Source organism: Acipenser ruthenus, chromosome 33 (genome assembly GCF_902713425.1).
Source record: "Acipenser ruthenus chromosome 33, fAciRut3.2 maternal haplotype, whole genome shotgun sequence".
NCBI classification, from domain to species: domain Eukaryota; kingdom Metazoa; phylum Chordata; class Actinopteri; order Acipenseriformes; family Acipenseridae; genus Acipenser; species Acipenser ruthenus.
Genome location: NC_081221.1, coordinates 6,568,181 through 6,592,437, shown reverse-complemented (window position 1 = coordinate 6,592,437; position 24,257 = coordinate 6,568,181). Strand labels below are relative to the sequence as shown.

General features: G+C 38.4%; 1 protein-coding gene across 1 annotated transcript in view; it reads right to left on the bottom strand.

Annotated features, from left to right (window-relative positions):
• Positions 1-759: 759 nt before the first annotated feature.
• LOC117433405 (sodium channel protein type 1 subunit alpha-like) overlaps positions 760-24,257 on the bottom strand; it is a gene marked incomplete at its 5' end in the record, with an annotated part of 50,149 nt that continues 26,651 nt past the window's right edge. Inside the window, 13 exons of the mRNA XM_034055636.3 lie at positions 760-3,097; positions 3,787-4,057; positions 5,026-5,130; positions 5,450-5,587; positions 5,806-5,859; positions 7,717-8,001; positions 8,440-8,562; positions 8,740-8,913; positions 9,208-9,362; positions 13,862-13,982; positions 14,722-15,162; positions 23,122-23,478; positions 23,819-23,992. Coding sequence (XP_033911527.3) covers positions 1,905-3,097; positions 3,787-4,057; positions 5,026-5,130; positions 5,450-5,587; positions 5,806-5,859; positions 7,717-8,001; positions 8,440-8,562; positions 8,740-8,913; positions 9,208-9,362; positions 13,862-13,982; positions 14,722-15,162; positions 23,122-23,478; positions 23,819-23,992 — 3,591 coding nt within the window. The remainder of the gene's footprint in view (positions 3,098-3,786; positions 4,058-5,025; positions 5,131-5,449; positions 5,588-5,805; positions 5,860-7,716; positions 8,002-8,439; positions 8,563-8,739; positions 8,914-9,207; positions 9,363-13,861; positions 13,983-14,721; positions 15,163-23,121; positions 23,479-23,818; positions 23,993-24,257) is intronic.

The window sequence follows — 24,257 nt, the reverse complement described above, 5'->3', positions numbered from 1 at the left end:
TGTTTTAAGACTGAATATGTTTGGAGAATTAACAAATTCTTTAAAACTCTGAAGGAGAACTGAATTCCCTTTAGTACCTCTGCATAACAAATTGTCTTAAAGTGTCTTCATTCACAGGAATCTTTGACGCTGTAGCTCTGAGGCGGCTGCACGGTGAGTTTGCAGTGTGTAAAGAAGCGGGCGGCTGACGGCACACGCTTCGGAGGACAGCGTGTGTTGAGTGAGCTGAGCATAATAAAAAATAATTGGGCATTTCAAATTGGGGAGAAAATAATAAAAACTAATTGGCAACGACTAAAAATGTATTAAAAAAAAAAAGAATTAATAAACAACATTGATACAGGGAAAATGTTGGATCATAAATTGTACTTTGACATTATAGAAATCTAAGCTTAAATAAGTTAAATAGTTGCAGTTAGTGCCACAGTCACAATTTCAGCATCTCACTATGTCTCAATATTCTCATGATGTAAACTTTAGAATTTGTTTGCTATTAACCTATAAAACATGTTTGCACATTTTTTTCATAATCAACACAGAATGAGTCCCTTAAACTATATACTGACTTTCTAATAAGACACAAAACTGCTGGATAATAAACAATTATTTGTATACAAAAACATCCTACTTGCACACCACATGTCACCCCCTTTAAAAATGGCAATAGAAAAAAATGGCATTCAATAATTGAATACACTTAGTAACAAGATCTTTCATTCCAACCCCTACCCCCTACCCCCAACCCCCTACCCCCTCTACTGCATTTACATTTACCACACAAAACATTCAGGGCTACATTCGCAAAGCTATTTACTCCAAATTCACCCTTAGCATTAATTACAATTCTAAGATGACTCACAAGCCCCAGCCTCACATGTCTGAGTTGCTTATTTCTGGTTTGGTAACTTCATTGGGTGTGTTATTACTCTGCAAAATTAGCATGCAAAATTACAATTAGGAGTAAATAGCTTGGATACTCTAGCTCTCTGTTTTGCTTTTATGGGAAGTTTTGATAAAGCATTGTATGTTTGATTAAGGCATATTTAGTGCATATTTCTATCAAACTACCCATATTCCTGTTCGTTGCATTGTTAATGTGAATTGTGTATTGTCAGTGGCACATCACACATATTTGGATGTGCAAAAAACAACAAGAATTTATTATTTTCTGTATATGTTTTCACTAAGATCTTCCCTAAACTTTAACCAAGGAATCATTATTCCAGCTTGGTTTCCGGAAACAGTGAACAATGGTTCTTTGATGAATACATTAATTTTGCACAAAGTGCATCCCATTAATGTTATAACTGCAACAATGACCCTGAAATCCAAATGTTATGCACATCCCTGCTCTTTACACAGAAACATTTATTTAAATGCATTGCTTTGCTTACACAGACAAATATAGCTATTACTAGATACTAGTTTTTTAAATGTATTTACTGTAAAATAATTTCTATATAATACTACTTTCACTTTTTAGTAGACCTCCCTCTTTTGGATATCTTCCACAACTAGGGGAGCTCTACTGTTTTAGAAACAGTAAGACAGCATTTTACGACCACACAATCCTGATGGTGTCTGGTGAATTGGAGTGGGGAATCCATAATAACGTGGTACTCTTATGCCCTCTAATGGATAGTAAAAACATTACATACTTACAGCTTCAAATTAAGCATCTCAACATTCTACTCTTTGCCCCAAAAGATTTTGTTCTATGTGCAACATGCCCTACCCAAGTTCAATTTTTTTTTTTTTTAAAGTGGCGAGCTCCTGGGTTTCTTCCAGACTAATTTACTAGCACTGCAGGCACAAAGTTCTCCGCTGTGAGGAACCAGCAGTTTTAGCAGGATGGCATTCTACACAGATACTACATGAAGATGAAGGTGTTTCTGCTCTGTACATTATACAATAGATTCCTTTATGTTTCCTCCTGAAGTAGTGGGGGAAGCAGTGGTCTGTGGGTCACGAAGTGGAACGACTTCATCTGTGACCTCAACTACCACCTTCGGAACACTGGCCTCTGCTTTCTCACAATTTTCACACATCTGCTCTGCAATCAAACCCCCCTTTTCTGGAGCCTCCCTCTCCTCCTCCTTTTTGTCATCCTTGCTGTTTTGCCGATGTATGTAAGGCACTTGCTTCACAGAACGCTTTAGCATGTGCCTCCTGTAGGCTCGCTGTATGACAATTGCGGCAATTTCCTCATGCTTTCTCTTAAGGGTTGTGGTGATAGGCTCATAGGAGACCTTGGATGGGTTGGCAGCCATGAATTTCTCCTCCATGGATTCCTTCAGAGCATCCATGTCTCCTGAGTCTCCGAGCACCTCTTTAGTTAGAGCAAACAGGATATCCAGGCAGTGAATTTTGTCCCCAGTTACCATGGGTAGGTCCATGGAAATGAGTTTGATTTTGTTTGGCTGTGGTATCTTGAGCGGATCTAGCAGCGTGTCGCAGAAGTCTGAGAGCCTGCTATATTCGATGAACTGGGTGGCGTCGGGGTCGAATTTCTCCCACGTCTCATAAAACATCTCAAAGTCGTCCTCACATAGAGGCTCACCGCTTTCCTCTGTGGCCACGTTGAAGTTTTCCAGGATGATGGCAATGTACATGTTGACAACAACCAAGAAGGTAACGATGATATAGCTGGTGAAGAACATCATGCCCATGCCTGGATTGCCACAGTTCCCCTTTACATCGGACCCAGGGTGGTCAATAGTGGGATCACAGTCTGGAGGGCCGCTGTTTAAGATAGGGTTGAGGAGACCGTCCCAGCCGGCTGAAGTAGTGATTTGGAACAAACAAATTATACTGTTTCCAAATGTCTCAAAGTTAAATATGTCATCGATGCCCGACTCATGTTTTACGTAAGCGAAGTTTGACATTGCGAATATAGAATATATGAACATAACCAGGAAGAGAAGCAGCCCAATATTGAACAAAGCAGGAAGTGACATCATCAAGGCAAACAGCAGCGTTCGGATTCCCTTGGCCCCCCGAATGAGACGCAAAACGCGACCAATTCTTGCCAGTCTGATAACTCTGAAAAGAGTTGGTGAGACAAAGTACTTTTCTATTATGTCTGCCAGCATAATACCTGGAAGATAAAATAACATCTATTAAAACCTTTTCTGTTCAGTTTAGTAAAGGCAAAGGGTTATATTTAAAACGCACACACAAAGCTTGCGGAGAGGTTTAGGAAGGTGTTGAAGACGGTGCTGAAGACGGGGACAGATAACTGCTAATAACTGCTTGGTTTGATTTCAAATGCTTAGTTTTCTGTATATCTTTATAGTTTGCTTCAAACCAATAGAAACATTAAGAAAATAAAAAAATCTAACCCACATCAAACAATATTAATGTGATAACGTGTAATGTGATACTTTGTACTGTGATATTTTGTAAAAATTGTAAGTCGCCCTGGATAAGGGTGTGTGCTAAGAAATTAATAATAATAATAATAATAATAATAATAATAATAATAATAATAATAATAATTATCTTGGTTTGATTTTTGTTATTTTTTTTTTAATTTAATAAAATAATATTTAAGAACACAGGGAAATGACACAACATACAATTGGCACATTTGTCACTGGCCAAATAGAAGACTAAACTGCTTCTAAAAGTGTGGATGTTCAAATTCAGAAGGCTACTTATGCTATTCATGATCTATAGTCAACAAGATTACTTCTTCAGTCTCCAGCACTGCCAATCCAGCACCAAAGTTTATGAAATTAACTCTATGTAATTATTACACTTGCATTGTCTACTTGTCGAACTTACCAACAACAGAAAGAATGACCACAACAAAATCAAAGATATTCCATCCCATAGTGAAAAAGTAATGCCTGAGTGCAAACATTTTGAGGACACACTCTGTAGTGAAAACCACAATGAAGACCAGGTTGATATAATAGAGGATTTCTTCTTTCTCTGTACTCTGGTCATCCGTTTCAACCATCATGGTCACCATGTTGAGGCAAATAAGGACCATGATGAAGATGTCAAATGCTTGTCTGGAGATGAAATCAAACACCAATCCTTGGACTTTATTCTGTGTTTGTTTTGAGTAGGCCGGACATACACAAAAAAACACAAAACAAAAAGAGGGATTATTCAATGTAATGTTCAGTTACAATTTATATAAAGTAACTAAGAAACGGTGTGCAAAGGTATCTGGTGAATAAAATACTCAGTTGGAGATGTTGAGTTAACTATGACAATTGAACTCGCCACATCAAGAAGTGAAGCATAAGAACATGCATGTAACCCCTTTAATCAACTCAGAACTTCACACAATCGCTGAGTAATAAACCACTGATTATTGAAGCAAAATGTTGTAAAATACTAGCTTTGCATTCTTAGATCATTGGATCAAAATTGAAATCAGTGCAAATTATTAATAAAATACCATGATCTGTAATCTGTGTTTCATTATTATTATTATTATTATTATTATTATTATTATTATTATTATTATTATTATTATTATTATTATGCCATTTTCAATGACACAGCAACACTCTAGCCAAGCTGTGGTGTAATAAACATGCTGTCTGGAGATACTTTAAAACAATAGATTCCAATTCATTTAAAATTCTGAAGCTCCATCTCAGATCGGAGATGCTAAACTTTAGCATGGGGCTCACCAGTTTTCACCTCCAGTCCATGCTCTCTATACAAATTGCTATCCTGTGTCTGTGGGTCTCCCCATTGATCAGCACTGCTCAGAGCACACTGTTGTGGGGGTGGCAGCTCCCAGAAGGAAGTGCAATCTCGTTTGTACCTTTTTTGCTGTTGCAAACTATTAGTCATGTTAATAATTTATGAAAAAATTTTTTCATGGTAACTACGCTGTATTTCATGTTGGAAATGTTGATGTTACAATTTTGGAATCGATATCTGACAATTATTCATATGGAATATCGATAATCGGAATCGTCCCAAAAAATAACCGGTGCATCTCTAATTCTTAGTCAAATCCGCCCCTAGCTGTGATACAGTAGGCTGTATTGTCCGTACCTGTGGTCTTGGAATAGGCTTTTGTGGTTTTTTCGAGCCAAGCTTTTTCATGGCATTGTAGTACTTCTTCTGCTCTTCTGTCATGAAGATGTCCTTCCCTCCAAAGTATAGTAAAACAAAACACAAATTATTATGACTGCATACATTATAATGTGATGCAGAAACCTGCTAATAAAGACCAATACATTGACAAGCTAGCCTGTATCTATTGGTGATTAAACCTGAGAACTATATATGGATCAACAGGTTACATTTCATTGAACTACTGTATACAAGCACGGATATTATAATAATCAATTATATTCCTACACGGATATAAAATGGGGCCAATAAGCATGAGTTTTGAGACCTGTTTGTATTTTCAAAACTTTTATCTACTTTGAAATACCAGCAGCAGTTCATTGTGAGTTGTGCTGATACTTATCTTTTTCTTTTGCTGATTGAAGTTGTCAATGATGACACCAATAAAGAGGTTGAGAGTAAAGAAGGCTCCAAAAATGATGAAAATAACAAAGTAGATGTACATGTAGAGGTTAATTTCATACGATGGTTGTTCCTCAATCTAGAGAGAAAAAAAGACGGTATATGCTTTTCCACATTGTAACAATTCTATATTAGCATTGCCATGTCTTCTGTAAATTGCCACAAACTATCTCTTAATTTGCTGCGTGCAGCTATGCGTAGCACATAAATAATTTCAACATTACACTCTATATATATCAAGGAGTCCCTTGATATATTTCAATAAATAATCCCTGTAAAAGGTTTTCTCTCATTTACCCTCCGGGAGTCGACTGCAGCATACATGATGTCCATCCAGCCCTTGAAGGTTGCCTAAAAAAAAATTAGAAGAGGTGATATGAGCGCTAGTGGTCTACATTGCAGTGGGGGGTTGATGCATTAGAAGACAGTGGCCTAATTATAGGGCTTCTGGTTTTCCGGTTTGTATTTATACGATTACCCGATAAATCAGCAGTTCTCAATCTGTTGTCCGCCTCAGTGGCGTAACTATTGAACTACGTGGGACAATAATCTATATCCGTCATGTGCAAAAATCTCGATCCATCACCAGATACAGCCTCCGTGCTGGTCTCAATCACTCTGTAAACAGAGCTGACATAACCCGCAATGTTAGCCTTGTTAGTGACCAAGCATTTAAAAATGCCAATCGGGTATTTTTGTTGATAATTAAAAGATATAGAAAAGGAGGCAAGGACAGATTTCACTATCCACGCATTACTACCACTGACCTGGAGAAGGTAATACAAAATACATTATTGGCATCATTGCGGTTTATATCAGCACTGTTTACGGAGCGATTTAGACAAGCACGGAGGCTAACATAACAAAGCTCAGGGTTTTCCTCAGGTCTTTTCAGTCGGGCGGGATGCCTGGCTAATTGCCTGTTGGCACCTAGCTGAAAAATCCCAAGCAGCCTGTCTTGCAGGTGCCTTTAACAATAAGGATTGATTGCGCTACTAGCAGACTAGATCACTTGCACGCGCTGGGAGAAAAAAAATCTTGAACCACATGACAGCTGTGTTGCTGTTACGTCTTGACACTATATTTAACCAATTAGAGAGATAAAGGGGAGTGTTTCCTGTTTTAAGTACTTCAAGAGGCTGAAACGTTAAAATGACTGCTAAAAAAATAACTGATTATTTTCAAAGAAAAGATAGTGGCAATGAATGTGGAAATTACCAAACTGAAATGGATGAAAATGAAAATGTAGCAAATGAACAAGAGTAACCCGATACAATCAACTTAGAGCAACTTGTAGAAAGTGAATTGGAAGAACAGCAAGAGGGGCAGTGATACTGGGTATGATGTTATGTGAGAAAAAAACATCATTACCATTTATTTATGTTTCATCCAATCAATAAAAACACCAGCTGCCGAAGCATTTTTGTTTTCTTCAGTTTCATTAAGTTGTTGACTTGTTAGATCTTTGTGTCTCTTGCTTTTTTTTCAACGGAGGTTTTGCTTCTTGTAATTTTAGCCACTTGTCTACTGTCATGCCTCCAAAAAGATCAAATGTGACGAAAGGAATGTAACTCATTTTTAAAAACATTAAAATAACTCTCACAACAATATGTATATTTATTGCGAGTTTAATATGTTGTGTATTGATAATTTATTAATCGAACTGTGCTTCGGCAAAAATAGGTTCCACAGTACATTGTACTATTTAACTGCACTGTAAAAATTCTCAACAGCCAATCAGCGTGCAACATCCAAACATTCTGTTTTATAAATAAAGGTTATAGCTGGAGATTTGTAGCCCCGACTGTGCTGGGACCTCGGGATGTAACTTCACAGATTACAAATTCACACAAATCAATTTCTGCTGTAATTATCAATTTAAAAATAAAACTTTTTTTTTTACCTCTTGGTAAATTTGTGTTAATGAGAAGTAAACTAGAACCGTTCTTAAAAACTCCAATCTTAAAATAACTTTGCTCACAAATACAGGCCCACCCATCGCATTAAAACAAAGAAAGGTAAGTCTACGGTTATTCTTAATATTATAATGATTTGTATGTGCTTATTTTTCAGTAAACTATATTGTTTATTGTGTGGTCCGCTGAGAAAAAAAAATAAAAATCAGGTGGTCCCCGAACAAATACACAATCAACAAAAACAAAAAACACACTAATTTTTTTAAACCAGCTATCATTCCTCATTACTTACCACTTGCAGTAATGAAAGGTATCCCATCCCCACATTGTCAAAGTTAACCTTCACATTCATCCAGCGAACTTCAGTGAAATTTTGTTCTATTAACTCCAGACACTGAGTCTTGTTGTTGATAACTGAAGTATCGAACATTTCTCCCGAGGTGACATTAACGCATTTGAAGAACTTCCCCGCAAACATGTTGACTCCCATGATACTGAAGATGAGCCAGAAGATGAGACAAACCAGCAGGACGTTCATGATTGATGGGATGGCACCAAGCAGGGCGTTCACCACAACCTGCACGCAGTTAGAAGATTCAGTAAATCAGGAATCAAAATAATATCATTTTTGTTTAAGAACCTGAAGGGTTCAGTTCCATTAATTTAATGGAAACAAGAGAGACAAAACACAGTATCGATTTCAAAATCTTAATTATAAATACCACGCTTCCAGTGTTACAGCTATCAGCAAGAAACAATTAAGGTGCATGTCGGAGTACTTAAATATACTTCTTAATATGGGAACCTTTGTAATAGCAATGCATAGTTAGTGGTTGGATGAATATGCAATTTTTCTGTTGACAGCGATTTAATTCCCAAACTCTTTGTAAAATGGCAAGAGAGACTGGCATAGTGAATATTATAGAATAACTGGCAAATCAAGCATTATGCAATACTCATGACCACCACTGTTTGTTACTACTGTATATTTCAGTTAATTGATGGTGTTATTTACCCTCATCCCCTCAAACCGTGACAATGCTCTCAAGGGTCTCAAAGCTCTCAGTGTCCGTAGGGATTTAATGGGTCCCAGTTCAGAATATCCCAGTAAGTTCGCTGCTAAACTGATCAAAGAAACCTGTAAGGAAGAGTGATGCTGGTATTACATTCATACACAAAATGAGCAACATTTTGGAGTAAGAAATGTCAGCTTTACAATATTTTAAATTAATGCTGGTTTTATTGGCATCTCTGGTTTAGGTTTGCGATTAAAAGTCTGCCACACTTTAATTGTAAGCAAGTTAAAAATACTTACATCCACAATGAGAAAATCGAGCCAGCACCAAGCGTTCGTGAAGTATGTCTTGTAACCATAGGCAGTCCACTTTAAAAGCATTTCAATAACAAATACATAGGTGAACACTTTATCTGCAAATTCCAACAGGGTTTTTATCACTTTTCGTTGTTCAATATATACATCTTCAAATGCCTGGTAATGAAAAAGAGGAAGCGGAAATGTACAAGGAATGGACAACATTTTTAAAACATGCAATATTTAGCACACCCTTTTAATCATATGGGTTGTCCCTCAGATCACTGATTAATACATATTCATGTATTCTATAAAAGCTAAATGTGTATTTCGGTCTTGATGGTAAGACAGCAGATATAAAATGAATTGAAAAAATAATGTTGACATATTTAACAGTGGGACACATGAGCTTTAAATGTGTGTGTGACCAGTATGTCAGATTGATGACCCTTAGAGACAAATAAATCATACCAGCGCACCGCTACTCAGCAAAATCATAAAGACGATGAAGGTTTCAAACCAGTCGTGCTCCACAATTGCAAAGCAGGCCCTTCTTAATGTCCACCAAGTCTTTCCTTTGCCTTGTGTGATGTCAACCGTCAGACACGGCCATCGCCGGATGCAGCCTACACAATGGAAACACAGAACCTTCGTTATTATAAACATTTCTAAGGACCATAATAGTCCACAGCATGTGCAGAAATGCAAACCTGATTACTGGTGGATTCCTAGCAAAAACACTGCACTTAAAGAGTGAGTAGCGGGGTTCTGAAAAAATATAGCATTACACATCCCCACGTGTTGCTACAGCTGTTTAAGTAGTGTACCTGTAATTTTTATTTTCATTGTTAACATCCAGACAACTTCTTACACATATAATTTTAAAGTCTGTTTCAATAGTTCCGCTTTAGTGCACTGGGGTTTGAGATCTGTCCTCTAAATCAGTGATTCTCAAACTGGAGGGTGCGGACTGTATCCTGGGGGGCTGTTAGAAGGTTCAGGATTTTTTTTAATTTTAATTACAGCACACATCTTAACCTATACTATATAACGGACAGAGAATGTATTTTGGCTTTATTGGCAGTTTTGATTGGATCATTCCGCTGTGTTATATTGTGAACTATAACTAAGTTTTAAAACTGAGAGATACCAAATACTTATCATAAATGTTTACCGGTACCTTAAAATTGAGGGCCATATAAGAACGATAAATACTGTATCAGATTTTTAGAAGGCCTTCTTTGTTGTTCTCCAAGTTGCTGCAGTGATATTTTAGGTGCTATAACGAGTTACTGTAAATGAGATACTGTTTTAGCAGACATATTTAATTAAGTAAACATTTATTTGAATGTTTTTGGAATAAAAATATAAATGCAAAACTGTGTGGCATTTTTCTTTGTGAACATGCTAAATGTTAACTTTAAAGTGGGGTTCAGGGGTGGGAGCTGGAGCTGCTCTCCTCCTATTTTTCTCCTGCCTATCAAAGTTCCTTCTCTTGCATTTGCTTTTTTGCATACGTTGCAGGAAACCTCCCTGCCAGATTCTCCTCAAAATATCTCATTCATTTCTCCAATGGACCGTCTACTTCTAATGCAAACCTCTACCCAGCAACCAGACCTGCTGCCCCGACACTATGGAGATGAAAACGCCCCGCCAGCAGGCTCAACCTCCGGAGCAGCTATATTATAAGGATCGGCCACTCGCCGATAACCTTGCACGACAACAATATCAACATCCTGGCTGGAAGCGAGCTAATGGCGTTGCTCCAAAATAATTATACCTTTATATCTGCTACATCCACCTTGCCTCCTTCTCACGAGCACGCTTCTGCAAACTCAGAGTGCTCTCAGCAGCGCAGCAACCAGGAGACGCACCCGAACTCATCCTACAGCTTCATAACAACGTTTTCGAGGACATGAAGTCCCTTATTCACCCCTTCGCCATCTCAATTGCCTCAATTAATACACGATATGGACAAGCGGGTTGTTCCTCCATTACTTGTGTATTTGTGCAACATTGAAGTCTAGATTCTCAAAGCTATTTTCCAAGCTCATTTCATTTTATTTTCTGAAAGGGAACATTTCAAGTACAGTTCTAATTTAGACTGTTTGCAAATACTAAGAAATGGCTGAGTTGTTGTTTCTGTCAAGTTTAATTTTGGAAACAGGCTTCACACTACTATTTTACTGGACTTTCCCACCGTGTACACTTCCAGTTTTCACTGCTACTGAACTAAAGATATTTTCATAATTTCAATTTTATCCCGGCAAAGCTGAATTTTTCACTCGTGCCCGCCCCAGCCTCTCATGTGCCAATCTCTGCCCCTCTTTCATTACATCTTCTGTTTCAGCAGCTCTATTGCTCACCCCAGCCCAGGCAGCTCTGACCCCGCCCCAATCTATCAGCGTTCCAGAGTACAACCTGGTTAAAGCGTCTGCTTCAGCAGCCACCATCCGACGTCACGCCCTCTCCCCGTTGATCCAAAGGCAAGTAATAGAAGAAAGACACACATACGCTCAGCATCACCCCGAGGTCACAGATACACACATACGCTCTGCACCGCCCCGCAGTCACAGATACACACATACGCTCTGCACCGCCCCGCAGTGACATTCATATGCAAAAATCTTCGCTCTGCTTCCACCAAACCCAGAATCACTGAGTCTCTAATCCAAGTCGAGATGGACAAACAATTCATTGCCGGCTCCTTCCCAGCTCAGAATCTCACCTTTTCGCTCTCGCCTCAACTGCAAAAACCTGGATTCTCACATAAAAATATCTTTCAAAAGCATGAACCCCTCCTCCAGAGCTTCTAACACTCCAGCTTTCCTCCAATACTTGGATCCTGGCAGCCATTTCCGCAGTCAAGGCTAATGCTAATCCCCACCTAATATTTCCACTCATTCTCTCAAATACTACAAACATTAATACATGGTAAGAGATGTGGTATGAGACTGGAGATGTGGAGACTGTCTTGATAATGAGTTAAGGAGGTCCACTATTAGGAGAATAACTGGAGTTGTGAAACCCAAATCTCTGAATGTGAGTTCATCTTTTCCATTCCAAGCAGACATGATAGTAGCAAACCGCTGATCACTCCTGTATTAACTAGCACATAAGATGGTCGGCATCTCATCTCTCTAGACATCAAAAGGTTCCCCAGTTCCACCATCTCATATTCAATGAAACCAATCACTCTCCAATCTACTCTCATCTTCATGAGAATACATGTCATCAGCCCTCTCTCCATCTGCCAGGTCCTCCTACTCTACAGGTTGGTCGCCATTCTCTTCATTCTGTGCCCAGAACTGAATATCCCCTACCCCATTAATGGAAATTGGATTGTAGCATTCATCATCCATGCTCGAGGCATTCTTCATCTTTCGCCAGCGTCTATAAAATCCTTCATCTCAGGTATCCAATTTCATTATCGTAGCTTATCTATCCCCTCGCCAACACTTCTTTCCATCCCCTTTCCATCTCCATCTAGACTACCCATATCTACAGACGTCCTTTCCCAATTAATTTCAATTTTGAGCTCAGGATGTTTCAACCCATTTGACGATGGAAGCTACGTGCTTGTCAGCTTTCTTCTGATTTCTAGAAGGGCAGAATTCACAGTACCATCACTATCCATTTCCCTAGATCCCCTGTTTATTGATTGTTCCCATAATGTCATTACAAGACTGGTTCACAACTCACCTTTCTTCTCTTATCTCCAGAGCAGGTCTATCTCCCCAGTTCTATACCCCGCACTCATTCAGGATCGGCGCAGCCTCATCAGCAGCAAAAGCCAATGTTAGTCATTACCTTATAAAAACTATGGGTCACTGGTCATCAGCAGCAGTCCACTCCTACATTTGTTCTCTTCCTACAGACATCTCAGTAGCTCACCAATCAATTGCTAGTATGCCCAGAGTGGGGGCACCCTTCCTGCCAGAGGTTTCTTCCTAACAGAGGGTTTTTTTCCTCTCCACCGAGTGGAGGGGTTGCACATAGCCTGTCTTACTAACCATCTCTCTCTTAGTCCTTGTTTGTCCTTCTTCCCTGTTTTTTGTTGCGCATTGGCACGCAGTATTTTATTTGTCTTCACAGGTACAGTCCTTGCGGGGAGCCGATGGTCCATCCTTTTGGAGGGTTAGTGAGTTTCACTTCCCCGGCCTCGAGTCAGCCGCAGCTACTCATGCCTTCGTTAAAAAGGGGGGTCCTCGCCGCAGCGAGTCAGAGGGGACTACTGGCCACATTCATTGTTCTTTCACAGCTCATGCGCTATTTCTTGTCTTACCCAGAGACTATTGTTTCTCTCTCACTGTACCAGTAGGAGTGGTGGTCTTCTACAGTTCTTAAATACTAAAACCAAATACTAACAAAACTCTATCTTTCAGATACCCCTGTAGGCGCACTCCAGTGCCTGGCCTTGGAGGACTTGCCTCACCTTTCTGAGGGTGGCTCCTGGAGACAGGGATTCTCTTTCCTTCCTTTCCAGGTTATAAACCTTTCCGTCCTCTGGGGCATCCACAGAGTCAGAGGATTTCTATATTTTCAGGGGGTCCCGGGGGCCCATGGGGCCGACCTCCGCAGTACGAGGTTCTTGCGGTATAAAGTCCGGACCCCAGCCTTTGTCCTGGCCCGCAGGCCACTAACAGTTCAAAAGAATCAAACAATTTGCAGTGTTGTTTGCTCTTATTACGATGGATTGGTGGCTGGTTCGTGCAGAAGAAAAATAAAAACACAACAGCAGTGACATACAGAGAAGCCAGAGGCATGTTGGTTTTTTTTTTTTACCGGTATAAGTACACGTGTGTGTGTGTGTGTGTGTGTGTGTGTGTGTGTGTGTGTGGAGGGGGGGAGGGGGGGCGTCAAGTAACACAGACAAGAGTAAGGGGACGAGGTTCAAAAAAATCACTACTATAAATCACTGCAGGAAGCTTTAAAAAAAAAAAATACAACAAGTGATCTTGCTTTTCTCTTTCATACCACATCATGGATCATTATTGCTGTGTTACCTGTTTGACAATGTGGGCTATACACTATCAGTGCACGAGAGCAGACATTTTGAAAAGAGCTTTGAAACAGACTTTAGTGCCTGTTGCAGCAGGGTCCATCTCTGAAGATGGCACCGTACCTTCTGTGAAACATGCTTCTGGTTGATCAGCCTCAGGGGTGTCCTCCATAACTACCTTCTCTTCAGCGTCAAAAGGTTTGTAATCCAATGTACTGCAGGAGTCTGCAGCCCCGCTCTTCTGCTGTAAGGGAACAGCATTTCATATGATGAATTTTGGAAGGCATCACCCTAAAAACCAGCATTCAGCAGTAATGTCATCTTTCATCCATAAGAGCACCATTATTCTATATATACTGTACAGCCCTAAAACTAAAAAAAATCATGATTAGAGCTAACAGTATCATGAAAAAGTACCTGAAATAAAATATATGTGACATATATAAATCCAGACGGATGGGAGCATCCATATATCCCCAGATTGCTTTTGTCCTTGCCCAGGTTTCATCACAATTAGATCACAAATTCCTGGGATATATTTAGTTTATTGTTAGTGCTTATAATAGGTGAGAGAGAATGGCTCAGATGCTGTTTTCTCTTCTGCATTACATATTGAATTATGGATTTAGACACACATACACATGATTTCTCAGGATGGTTTGTGGTTCATTTGATACCGACAGCTTTCATTTGAATTTGATTCTAACAGCTCAACTCAAAGTAGTATTCTATTTGGGATATATTCAACGGCCAGATGTTCCACCTTAAGATGGGGTGGGGATTGGACTGGCAATCCCGGGGTTGAAAAAATAAAAGTATTGTATTGTATATAAAAGTCCCTTATAATAATTTGTCATTTTATCGTTTTCTTTAATTTTTAATAAAATTATATAATACTACTTACAGACTTCACTCAAAAAGTCTGGCATTCATAAGGGTCTTTAAGTCACAGGGATTGTAAATAATATTAGGAATATTCTTACTTGTTTTGTTTCTTCAATCTCATAGTCTGAGTTAACATCGTCTTCATCTTGATTTTCAAAATCAGATTCTCCAAGAGCGATTGGGACACTAATGGTCAAGTCAGGATTAACCAGAAATCCTGTGTGGTCTACTTCTTCCACTACCTGCGTGTCATTCCCGGACACGGCATCCACACACTTCAAATCTGACTTGGGGTCTTCTTCCGAGTCCATGTGGTTGAGCACAAAGTTTTCCTTCTTCAGATCGTCCTCTTTCTCCTTTGGTTTCTTGCCCAGCACTCCCTGAATGAGCCCTAGAGCTGTGCTTTTCACAAAGTCGATACCCCTGGTAATCCTGCCAATGGCAATCTGCAGGTTATTCATTTCACCATCATCGTCGCTGCTGGCGAGGTTGTCGCCACTGAACGAGCTAAGCAGCAAGGCTAAAAAGAGGTTCAGCACCTGCAAACAAGATCATACAGGTATGTTTTACAAAGCAATGCAACTTATGAACCTCCATTTCTGTAACAAAAGCTTTTAAATAGTTTACAAAAAAACTACAGTATTTTCTACAAACACTGGGAAAACACTGGGTGTGCTTTGTAAGAATTCTACTTTTTTAATAGTGATTGCTGGAAAATGTGGGACAATAATACTCAAAGGGACATTGTTTTACATATATCATCAATATCACACGAATGGCCAGCCCAAGATTTTCGTGGTGATTGATCAATCCCAGTAGATAATAGAAGTTAATCCTTTATTTGTTATTAATAACTTATTGAATGGAACAAACATTATGCAATGGCCCATTTACACACATTACAAAGCTGTGTTTGTCATAGACCCTTATTACAAAAACATGTATTGTTAATTGAAAATCCCAATACATCTTGTCACATTGAAGCCAACATTGTAGTATTTTTGCTTAAGTTGCTACAGGATAACTCATAGCAAATAATGCAATGCAAACAATACATATCCTCATACTGTAGTTGCATTGCAGTTGACTTACTCTTTGTATTGCATGGTTCTAAATCAAAGTCAAATATTCCTATCTCATGTGATGCAATACAGGGGTGCTGGTACAGGAGATGAGGCAGAGGACATTGAAATAAACTGTAGACAAGGCAGGGGGTTCAATTTAAAATAGTACATAAGATAATGTATGACTAGTCAACACATTTCTTCTCAAGCAGTTTACCATAAAATGCATGAGTGTGGGACTTCGTAGAGAAGACCATGATGTGTGGATGAGCTTAGCTAAATATGATTATACTTGATAAATGTTGCTCATTAAACTTACATGATACATATTGATTACTGCCGTCTGTGTGGAGACAGCTATCTTCAGCTTAAAACTATATTAATATTAGTTTACTGTTTCCTATTTCCCACATTTAGACAGGGATCATGGTTACAGGTTCCGAGTATGCTGACTTTTTTCATTCCAAGTCGGGTGTTATGATTCAGCGGAGGCCCTAAATAAGGGTCTGCAAAGCCGCAGAAAAAGCTTGTCTGTGAGATCTCACACTCAGAAAGTCAATGACAAATAATTCTAAAGCTGAGGGACCACAAAGCTACTTTTTCAGGAACAGTGGCTTAAAACCTAGTTCCCAGAGACTGGGAGACCTAGTTTAAGGCAACTTTGCGGTATCAAACCCCAAGTCTCTCCTGGTGTGCCATGCAGTGCCCTGAAACCTAGTCTCCTGAAACCAAGTTCCAAGCCACAAAGTAGCTTTGTGTGCCCTCGGCTTAAATGTTTAAACCATAACAGAATCTACATAAGCAGATTAAGTATGTTTATATCAGCCTTATGTTTGCTTTTTATTTAGATTTAATAACTTATGTTTATAACAGTTCAGTAGCTACGTCTAATCAATTTGCACTCGTTATATGGTACACCTGCCGCTTCGCTCACAGAACTGACACAGAGTTCACGAGAAATACTCTCAGCTCTTGGCTTGATTAGAGGTAGCCACTAAACACTTTGAAACATACAGTGGGCCTCATTTATGAAACAGCACTACATTTGGAGTTAGCGCACGCGTAAAGTAGTGAGCCTATAAATCTAAATGTTCTGCCCCATTTACTAACATAGAACGCATTAATTTACATGCAGAGTATTTGGCTAATTTACATACCATACTGTGCATGCTACATGTATTGTGAACAATAATTTAATGTGCACAATAATGTCAGCGACTTACCCGTGACCACCATGATATCAAAAGCCCCAGCAGTCCTGGCATATCTTTTGGTCAGTAGCTTATTGTGAAGGCAACGTGAAGTGAAACTGCACTGCTTACCTTTTAATTTTAACATGTATTCCTTGTATGATGTAAAAAAATTTATTTAAAAAAAGCCTTTTTCCTATCTCCTCTAATGCATATGGCCCACTCATTAGTTTCTAAAATTGCATTGTACTGTATCGTTTTGTAATTCTTCTTTAAAACAAACCGCCTCTTTAATATAACACACATATTCAACATGTGCAGTCTGCATTGTATGAGTGACATTCCTATTAAGCCAATCACAGCTCACAGAGGTAGTAAAATTCTGTTTCCTCACGCACACAGCACACATAATTTTGATTAGGATAGCGAAGCGAAGGCTTGTTTAAACTATTTATTTTGTTTTGAGTAAAATTAAAATCAGTAGCAAAAAAAGTACAGTAGTTGGAGATGTCATGGAAGCAAAAGGTGGAGGCGGAACACAGAAGATTTCAAAATTTTGATGGCAAGGCAATATTTCTGATTTGCAGTGCAACAGTTGCAGTTAAGAAAGATTATAACATACAACGTCACTATGACACGCTGCACAAAGCAACGAATTTTGAGTGTATATGAAAGTTATGGGGTCTCAACGAAAGGTTTTTCTGAAAAGTGCTGTGAATGCCATGAACAACATAACCACAGGAAAGGACTTTTTTAAACTTCTGGAAGCCATAGAAAGCACAGAATAACATTGGAAGAAAGTAACCGTGATTACAACAGAGGGTGCACATATGACGGGACAAAAAAGTGAACTGGCTAGCTGGAAAAAAGTAAAGAAAAAAATGTGGACGTACCAATTTTCTTACACTGGATTCTGCATCAACAGGCATTATGTGGAAAAGTTGCAGAATTAGAACACGTAATGAGCATTGTTATCAAGTGTGCCAGAAAAGAAGCCAAGTGTCTGGACAGAAGTCACAAAAAGGTACATTTCATAGTGGTACTTTTTACTATTTTGCATTTTCATTTTCATATATAAATTGTATGTAGGCCAATATAGTCAAATATACTACTTTACACAAAACATATTAACTAGAAGCAGCTTTCCTAGAACACTGACAAACTCAATATCACAAATGTAATATAACGGAGAAATTGGAGTAGTTTACTTTCAATGGAAATCTCAAAACACACACACACAAAAAAAAGATGTCAGTATAGTCTCAATATTTAACTTGTATTCCAAAATATAACTTTTTTAATAGCACCGGGGGAAAAAAAAGATATTGACAAGCTGTGCAAAACAGTAAACAGTACACTTTGAAATGTACTTTTTTATGACTTCTGTCAGGACACTTTGGCTTCTTTTCTCGCACACTAGATAGCAATGCTAATTACGTGTTCTAATTCTGCATCTTTTCCACATAATGCCTGTTGATGCAGAATCCAGTGTAAGAAAATTGGTACTACTGCATTTCTTAATTTTTTGCCAGCACTCAGCTACAAGCCAATCCACTCTTTTGCTCAGTCATATATGGTGCACCCTCTGTTGTAATCCCACCAGTTAGTTTCTTCTAAGGCAATTCTGCACTTTCCATGGCTTCTTGAAGTTAAAAAGTCCTTCCCCTTCATTGAGACTCCATAGCTTCTTTAATTTCCAGTAAACAAAAAATACATTGCTTTGTGCAGCGTATCATAGTGACATTGGTAACATTTTTGGTAACATTTTTCATAACTGCAGCCGTTGCACTGCAAATCAAATATGCTGCCTTGTCGTCAAAATTATTTAGTGAAAAAATAATCATCTGGGTAACGATTTTGGAATCTTCTGCGCCTCCATCTTTCACTTCCGTGACATCTCCAATTACTTTTTCGCTACTGATTTTAAATTTTACACAAAGTAAAATAAATAGTTTAAACAAGCCTTCACTTCGCTATCCTTATTAAAATTATGTGCGTGAGGAAATGGGTCCTGTGTGCTATTTGATTGGCTATTTTACTACCTCTGTGAGCTGTGATTGGCTTAATGGGGATGTCACTCATACAATGCAGAATGCACATGTTATATTAAAGATGCAGAATAAAACGATACAATACATAAATGCAATTTTATAAAGTAATGGGTGGGCCACCAAATTTGACACCCCTGCTTTAGAGTATTAACTGTTTATTTTAAACGATGTCATTCAGCTTTAACTGCAACCTATTTAATAAACTGTGATTTAGACAAGAAAAAGCCCTGCTAAAGCTCACAGGGAATTATATTACATTTCCCACAGAGGACAGGTTTACAGGACGTGTGCTACTGATTGTACTCACATAGCACTGTCACCCCGATCCATGGAGCCTGCTCTGCAGGGTGGCAATGCCAACAAGGAAGAGAACTGAGGCTACATCTCATCAATCAATATTTCTCGAGTAAGCAGAACAAAAAGAAAAATATGCGATTGCACAACACAACTTTTATTGTATATGCATTTTTTCTTTACATCAGACAAGGAATACATGTTAAAAATAAAAGGTAAGCAGTGCAGTTTCACTTTACATTGCCTCTGGCTTTCGCGCTGTTGAGTGTTGTGTCTGTTGATCATTCATTTTCACCTTCACAATAAGCTACTGACCAAAAAGCTGGGGCTTTTGCTATCACGATGGTCACGGGTAAGTCTCTGACATTATCATGCACATTAAATTATCACTCACAATACATGTAGCATGCACGGTATGGTATGTGAATTAGCCAAATACTGTGCATGTAAATGAATGCGTTCTCTGTTAGTAAATGGGACAGTATATTTAGATTTATCGCGCATGTTAGGCTAATTACTTTACATTCGCGCTAACTCCAAATGTAGTGCCCTTTCGTAAATGAGGCCCTTAGAGTTAATTTGCTGTTTTATAAATATTTAATTAACTTTCAATGACACAAGGCTCTACTAGAGTATACTTTTATTACATGTGCTTGACCATCATTCTCCATCCTGTACTATGCATTTAAAAGCAAGATCGAAGTAACCTTGTTCACCCTTGAATATATACTACTTGTACTGTATACTTTAATTATATCCACACAAAAATCAACTTTATCTTTAAAAGTAATTATTACCTCTGACTGACATTCCCAGTTTTTGGGCTACAGCCGCTGCTATATATGTTGTTTTGCAAGTGACTTGATAGCACTAGTATGTAGATGATCTCACCTTTCTGTTGCAATGAACTTGATTGCTGTGTGAATATATTCACGTATGCATGTAGTTCTATTCACAATCCATACGACAGTTTTGTTTTTCGAAGCAAGTAGCATGTAAAGACACATGTCCTTGAAGCCAGACTTATAACTCATCCAGATCACTGTTTAATCATGTACATGTTATAAAACTATAGTAGGAACTAAATATGCTAAAACTAATACAAATACTAATTGCTATCAACTGGGATGTAAATACAAAACAGCACACAAGCCTAAGGAAAGTGAAAGTGAAAGTGGTATGTGCTGTCCCTTAATTAACAATGAGGTAAAACTAAAGAATCTCATTCACATTTGCTTTCTGTGATTTCAATTTGTATATTTTTCTGGAGTATAATTCTTATATCCTCTATTCTTTATACATACAGCTGTTGGTGTTTGTCCCTTGGTTCCAGGAGATGTGAATTAACACATACCCAAGGTCAGAGCTGCTTTTACTGGCTCATGTCATTTGACTTATAAAAAATCCTTTGAATAAATAGCATAACCCCTATCCGTTAATGTTTGTGTTCAGTACTGGGACTAGCCAATGGGATTGGGTAAGAAGCCCTGTTGGTTTTGGCACAGGATTTCCAGAGGGACTTTGTTACTTCATAGAGAGGGTTATTTCCTCTTCTCTCTATGTATAACCCAACAGGAAATACACTCTGTGTCATTAATAGTAAAGAACCATTTGGTTATCTCCATGAATATGAAGCTGTATTATCCTCCAACAGCTAGCTTGCATACACATCCTCTTTTGAAATACTAGGAGCAATGTCAGCCTGATATATGTGTTTTCAGTTATTTTCATCCCCTTGCATGTACTCTATTTCCCATGCTTGTTAACTAGTAGCCAGTTTGACCGACCACAGAATTGTGTATTATTTGTTCAAAAATTCAAGACAGGCTGTCAAAGGGATTATTTTAGGGTAATCGCAGGATACCCTTGGAAAGGTCATTGCTGTGATCCAGGTGTATTGCCCTGTGCTGTAAAATTCTCTAAAGTAAACTGATCTTCCAAAGTATCCTCAAACCTACAGGTGTCTGCGAGAAGTAGAAAAGGAAACTTGGATTTTTTTATTTTCTTTTTAGCACTGACAGTCTACACTAGCTGTACAAACCAACTTACATAGCTGCTCAGTCAATTCAGTGGTTATCAATCATAATCATTTTCTTCAAAACAGCAGCCAAGGCACAATTCCCTAACACCATATAAGGCACTTAAATTATACTGATGTACTGGTGATGAAAACAATTTTCCTGGCAAGTTTGGAGCAAAATTTCAAACAATGTCCTCTCTTCAGCTGTTGCATTTTATAAAAAGGGAACTGATTTCTGACGCCTTCTTGGACCTACTGAACCAGATGATCCTCAAGGCCTACAACATTTCAAACGCTGATAGGGCTGAACCCAGTGACTGAGTTGTTATTATTATTATTATTATTATTATTATTATTATTATTATTATTATTATTATTATTATTATTAATTAGCATACGCCCTTATCCAGGGCGACTTACAATTGTTACAAAATATCACATTATAAAATATCACATTACAGAGTATCACTTTACAGATAGGAGCAGTTATAAAGCACGAAAAATCAGTAGCAGATAAGTCAAATAAACTGACCTTCCTACAATCTGCCGCCAGTATGACCTGTTCAAAAACAGTTTAAACCACCCAGAGACAAGACACCTTGACTGCTCAATTATTCTATTTTCATTGAATCCAAACCTTCAAACACTCAATCATAAATCCTAAGGTAAAACTAAGTAGACAAACATTTTGTTTACCCCTTGAAGAGTGTTACTGTATGATGGCATTAAAAGGCACAAGCTGAAACATTTGTGTGCTTGACTTAGGGTTGATTTGATCAAGATATATCATGTCTGTATTAGCCACAGCTATTTTTGATGAATTGCAGGTGGACTCCCTGTTTCTGTAAAATGGTATTGTAACAGAGATGGCTTCGTGGTGAGTTAACGGCGCTGATGCACATGTTTAATAATAAATGAAAGGTTTGAACATAAAACAAAACACTTTTGAAAACACAGTGGCCAAAACAGACAGACAAAACAAACATTGGATAAACACTAAATAAAACAAGCATAGCACTGGTATAAATCCAGCACGAATAGCAATTGTTATTATTTTTATAAAATGTACTCCTGACTCTCTCCCGTTCTCTCCACACTGAACACCCAACTCCGAGTGAGACATTCGTGTTGCTTTTAAGCAGCTGTGCCGAGACTTGATTGCTAATCATTCAATCTGGCCACGACAGTCTGTATGTGAAGTAATTGTGCAATCCCCGTGCCCACATACCAACATACATAACCCAAACTATACAAAACAACCCGAACACAACCCGAAAACACCCAGGGGTGGGGGTTACCCCATCAAATATGTGACTAAACAGTTTACGTGCACAGGTATACAGAAAACCAACTTTGGTTTATGCCAGGCAAAGTATGGATTGATGAAACCAACCCCCTAATTACTTAAATAGAGCACTTCTAGTATATATCACTTGCAAATATTTTTTATGGGATAAATTCTTTCTGATACAGAATGCAAAAAAAAAAAGAAGAAAACTCATCCCTGTACAGCAGTGGTACTCAACTCTGACCCTCGAGATCTAATCCAGTCCAGGTTTTTACTCCAAGCGGATTCTAATTTAGTTAATTGAAGCTGCTAAGAGCAATTAACTTATTTAGGACCTGGCTGGAATAAAGACCAGGACTGATATAGATCTCGAGGGACAGAGTTGAGTACCACTGCTGTACAGTATCATTAAATACACAGAGTAGTAGTCGTCGGCCTCTTGTCCACTCAAAGTGTGGTTTTACTATAGGCTATACCTCAGAGATAACTGTACATATTCACTGTATGTACTAAAATAATAAATAAGCAACAAAGCAATGAACAATGACAAGGTATGGAAATGGGAAATATGATATCAGACAGGGTACTTACCACCAAGTTCCCAATCACCATGACCATCATGAAGACTACCAGGCAGATTCCCTGTCCTGCCACCTCCATGCAGTCCCACATGGTCTCAATCCACTCCCCGCACAGGATTCGAAATATAATCAAGAAGGCATGAAAAAAATCATGCATGTGCCAACGAGGCAGTTCACAATCTAGGTTGATCTTGCAGACACATTCTTTGTAGGATTTTCCAAAAAGCTGCATTCCTACCACAGCGAAGATGAAAACGATAATCGCCAAAACCAAGGTCAGGTTGCCCAGAGCCCCCACGGAGTTGCCAATGATCTTAATGAGCATGTTCAGGGTGGGCCAGGATTTTGCAAGCTTGAAAACACGAAGCTGTGTGGGACAGAAAGGGACAGAGTTAGTGCCTGTTTCAAGTAAAATTATTAAGTAAAACATGACACCATTAATAGAAAGCGATTAGGTTCATGTTATTTTCATGTTTCATAACTACCAAAACTTCATTTAATTCTTCACAACTGGGACAGATCTTTTACACTTTATTTAATTTTTTTTTAAAGTTGCAAATATGTGACTAGGCAGTTTTCGTGCACAAAGCTTGTGGATTTTGTCAGTTTCAACATATACAATTTTTGTCAGCTATTTTTTTGTATTGTAAATAGAATACCACAGATAAGTTCACTTGCGCTGTTACAGTTGTTGCTTTTGAACTTACTAAACGGAATGACCGCAGCACTGAGAGACCCTCAACATTTGCAAGTCCCAACTCTACCAAGCTCAAAGTGACGATGATACTGTCAAAGATGTTCCAACCAGTCTGAAAGTAATAGTAGGGATCCAGGGCAATGAGTTTGAACACCATTTCAGCAGCGAAGATTCCAGTAAATACCTAGAAAACAAGTAATGCAGTGTACAGTATAGTACATATGACAAGGCAAGAGTGAGATTGTATTCCAGAATTACAATATAAGCTTTTTATTATTATGTATATACTGTATATGAGAATCATTAATTCAATTTTGATGAGCCATGGTAAAGATGTTCTTTAGCACAAGTAACAGTATTGTGGAATATCAGAAGACTAGTCTGTTTGTCTTAACAGAAGCCTGCACTGTATGTCAATCTTAGCAAGAAAACAGTGTATTTAATAAAAA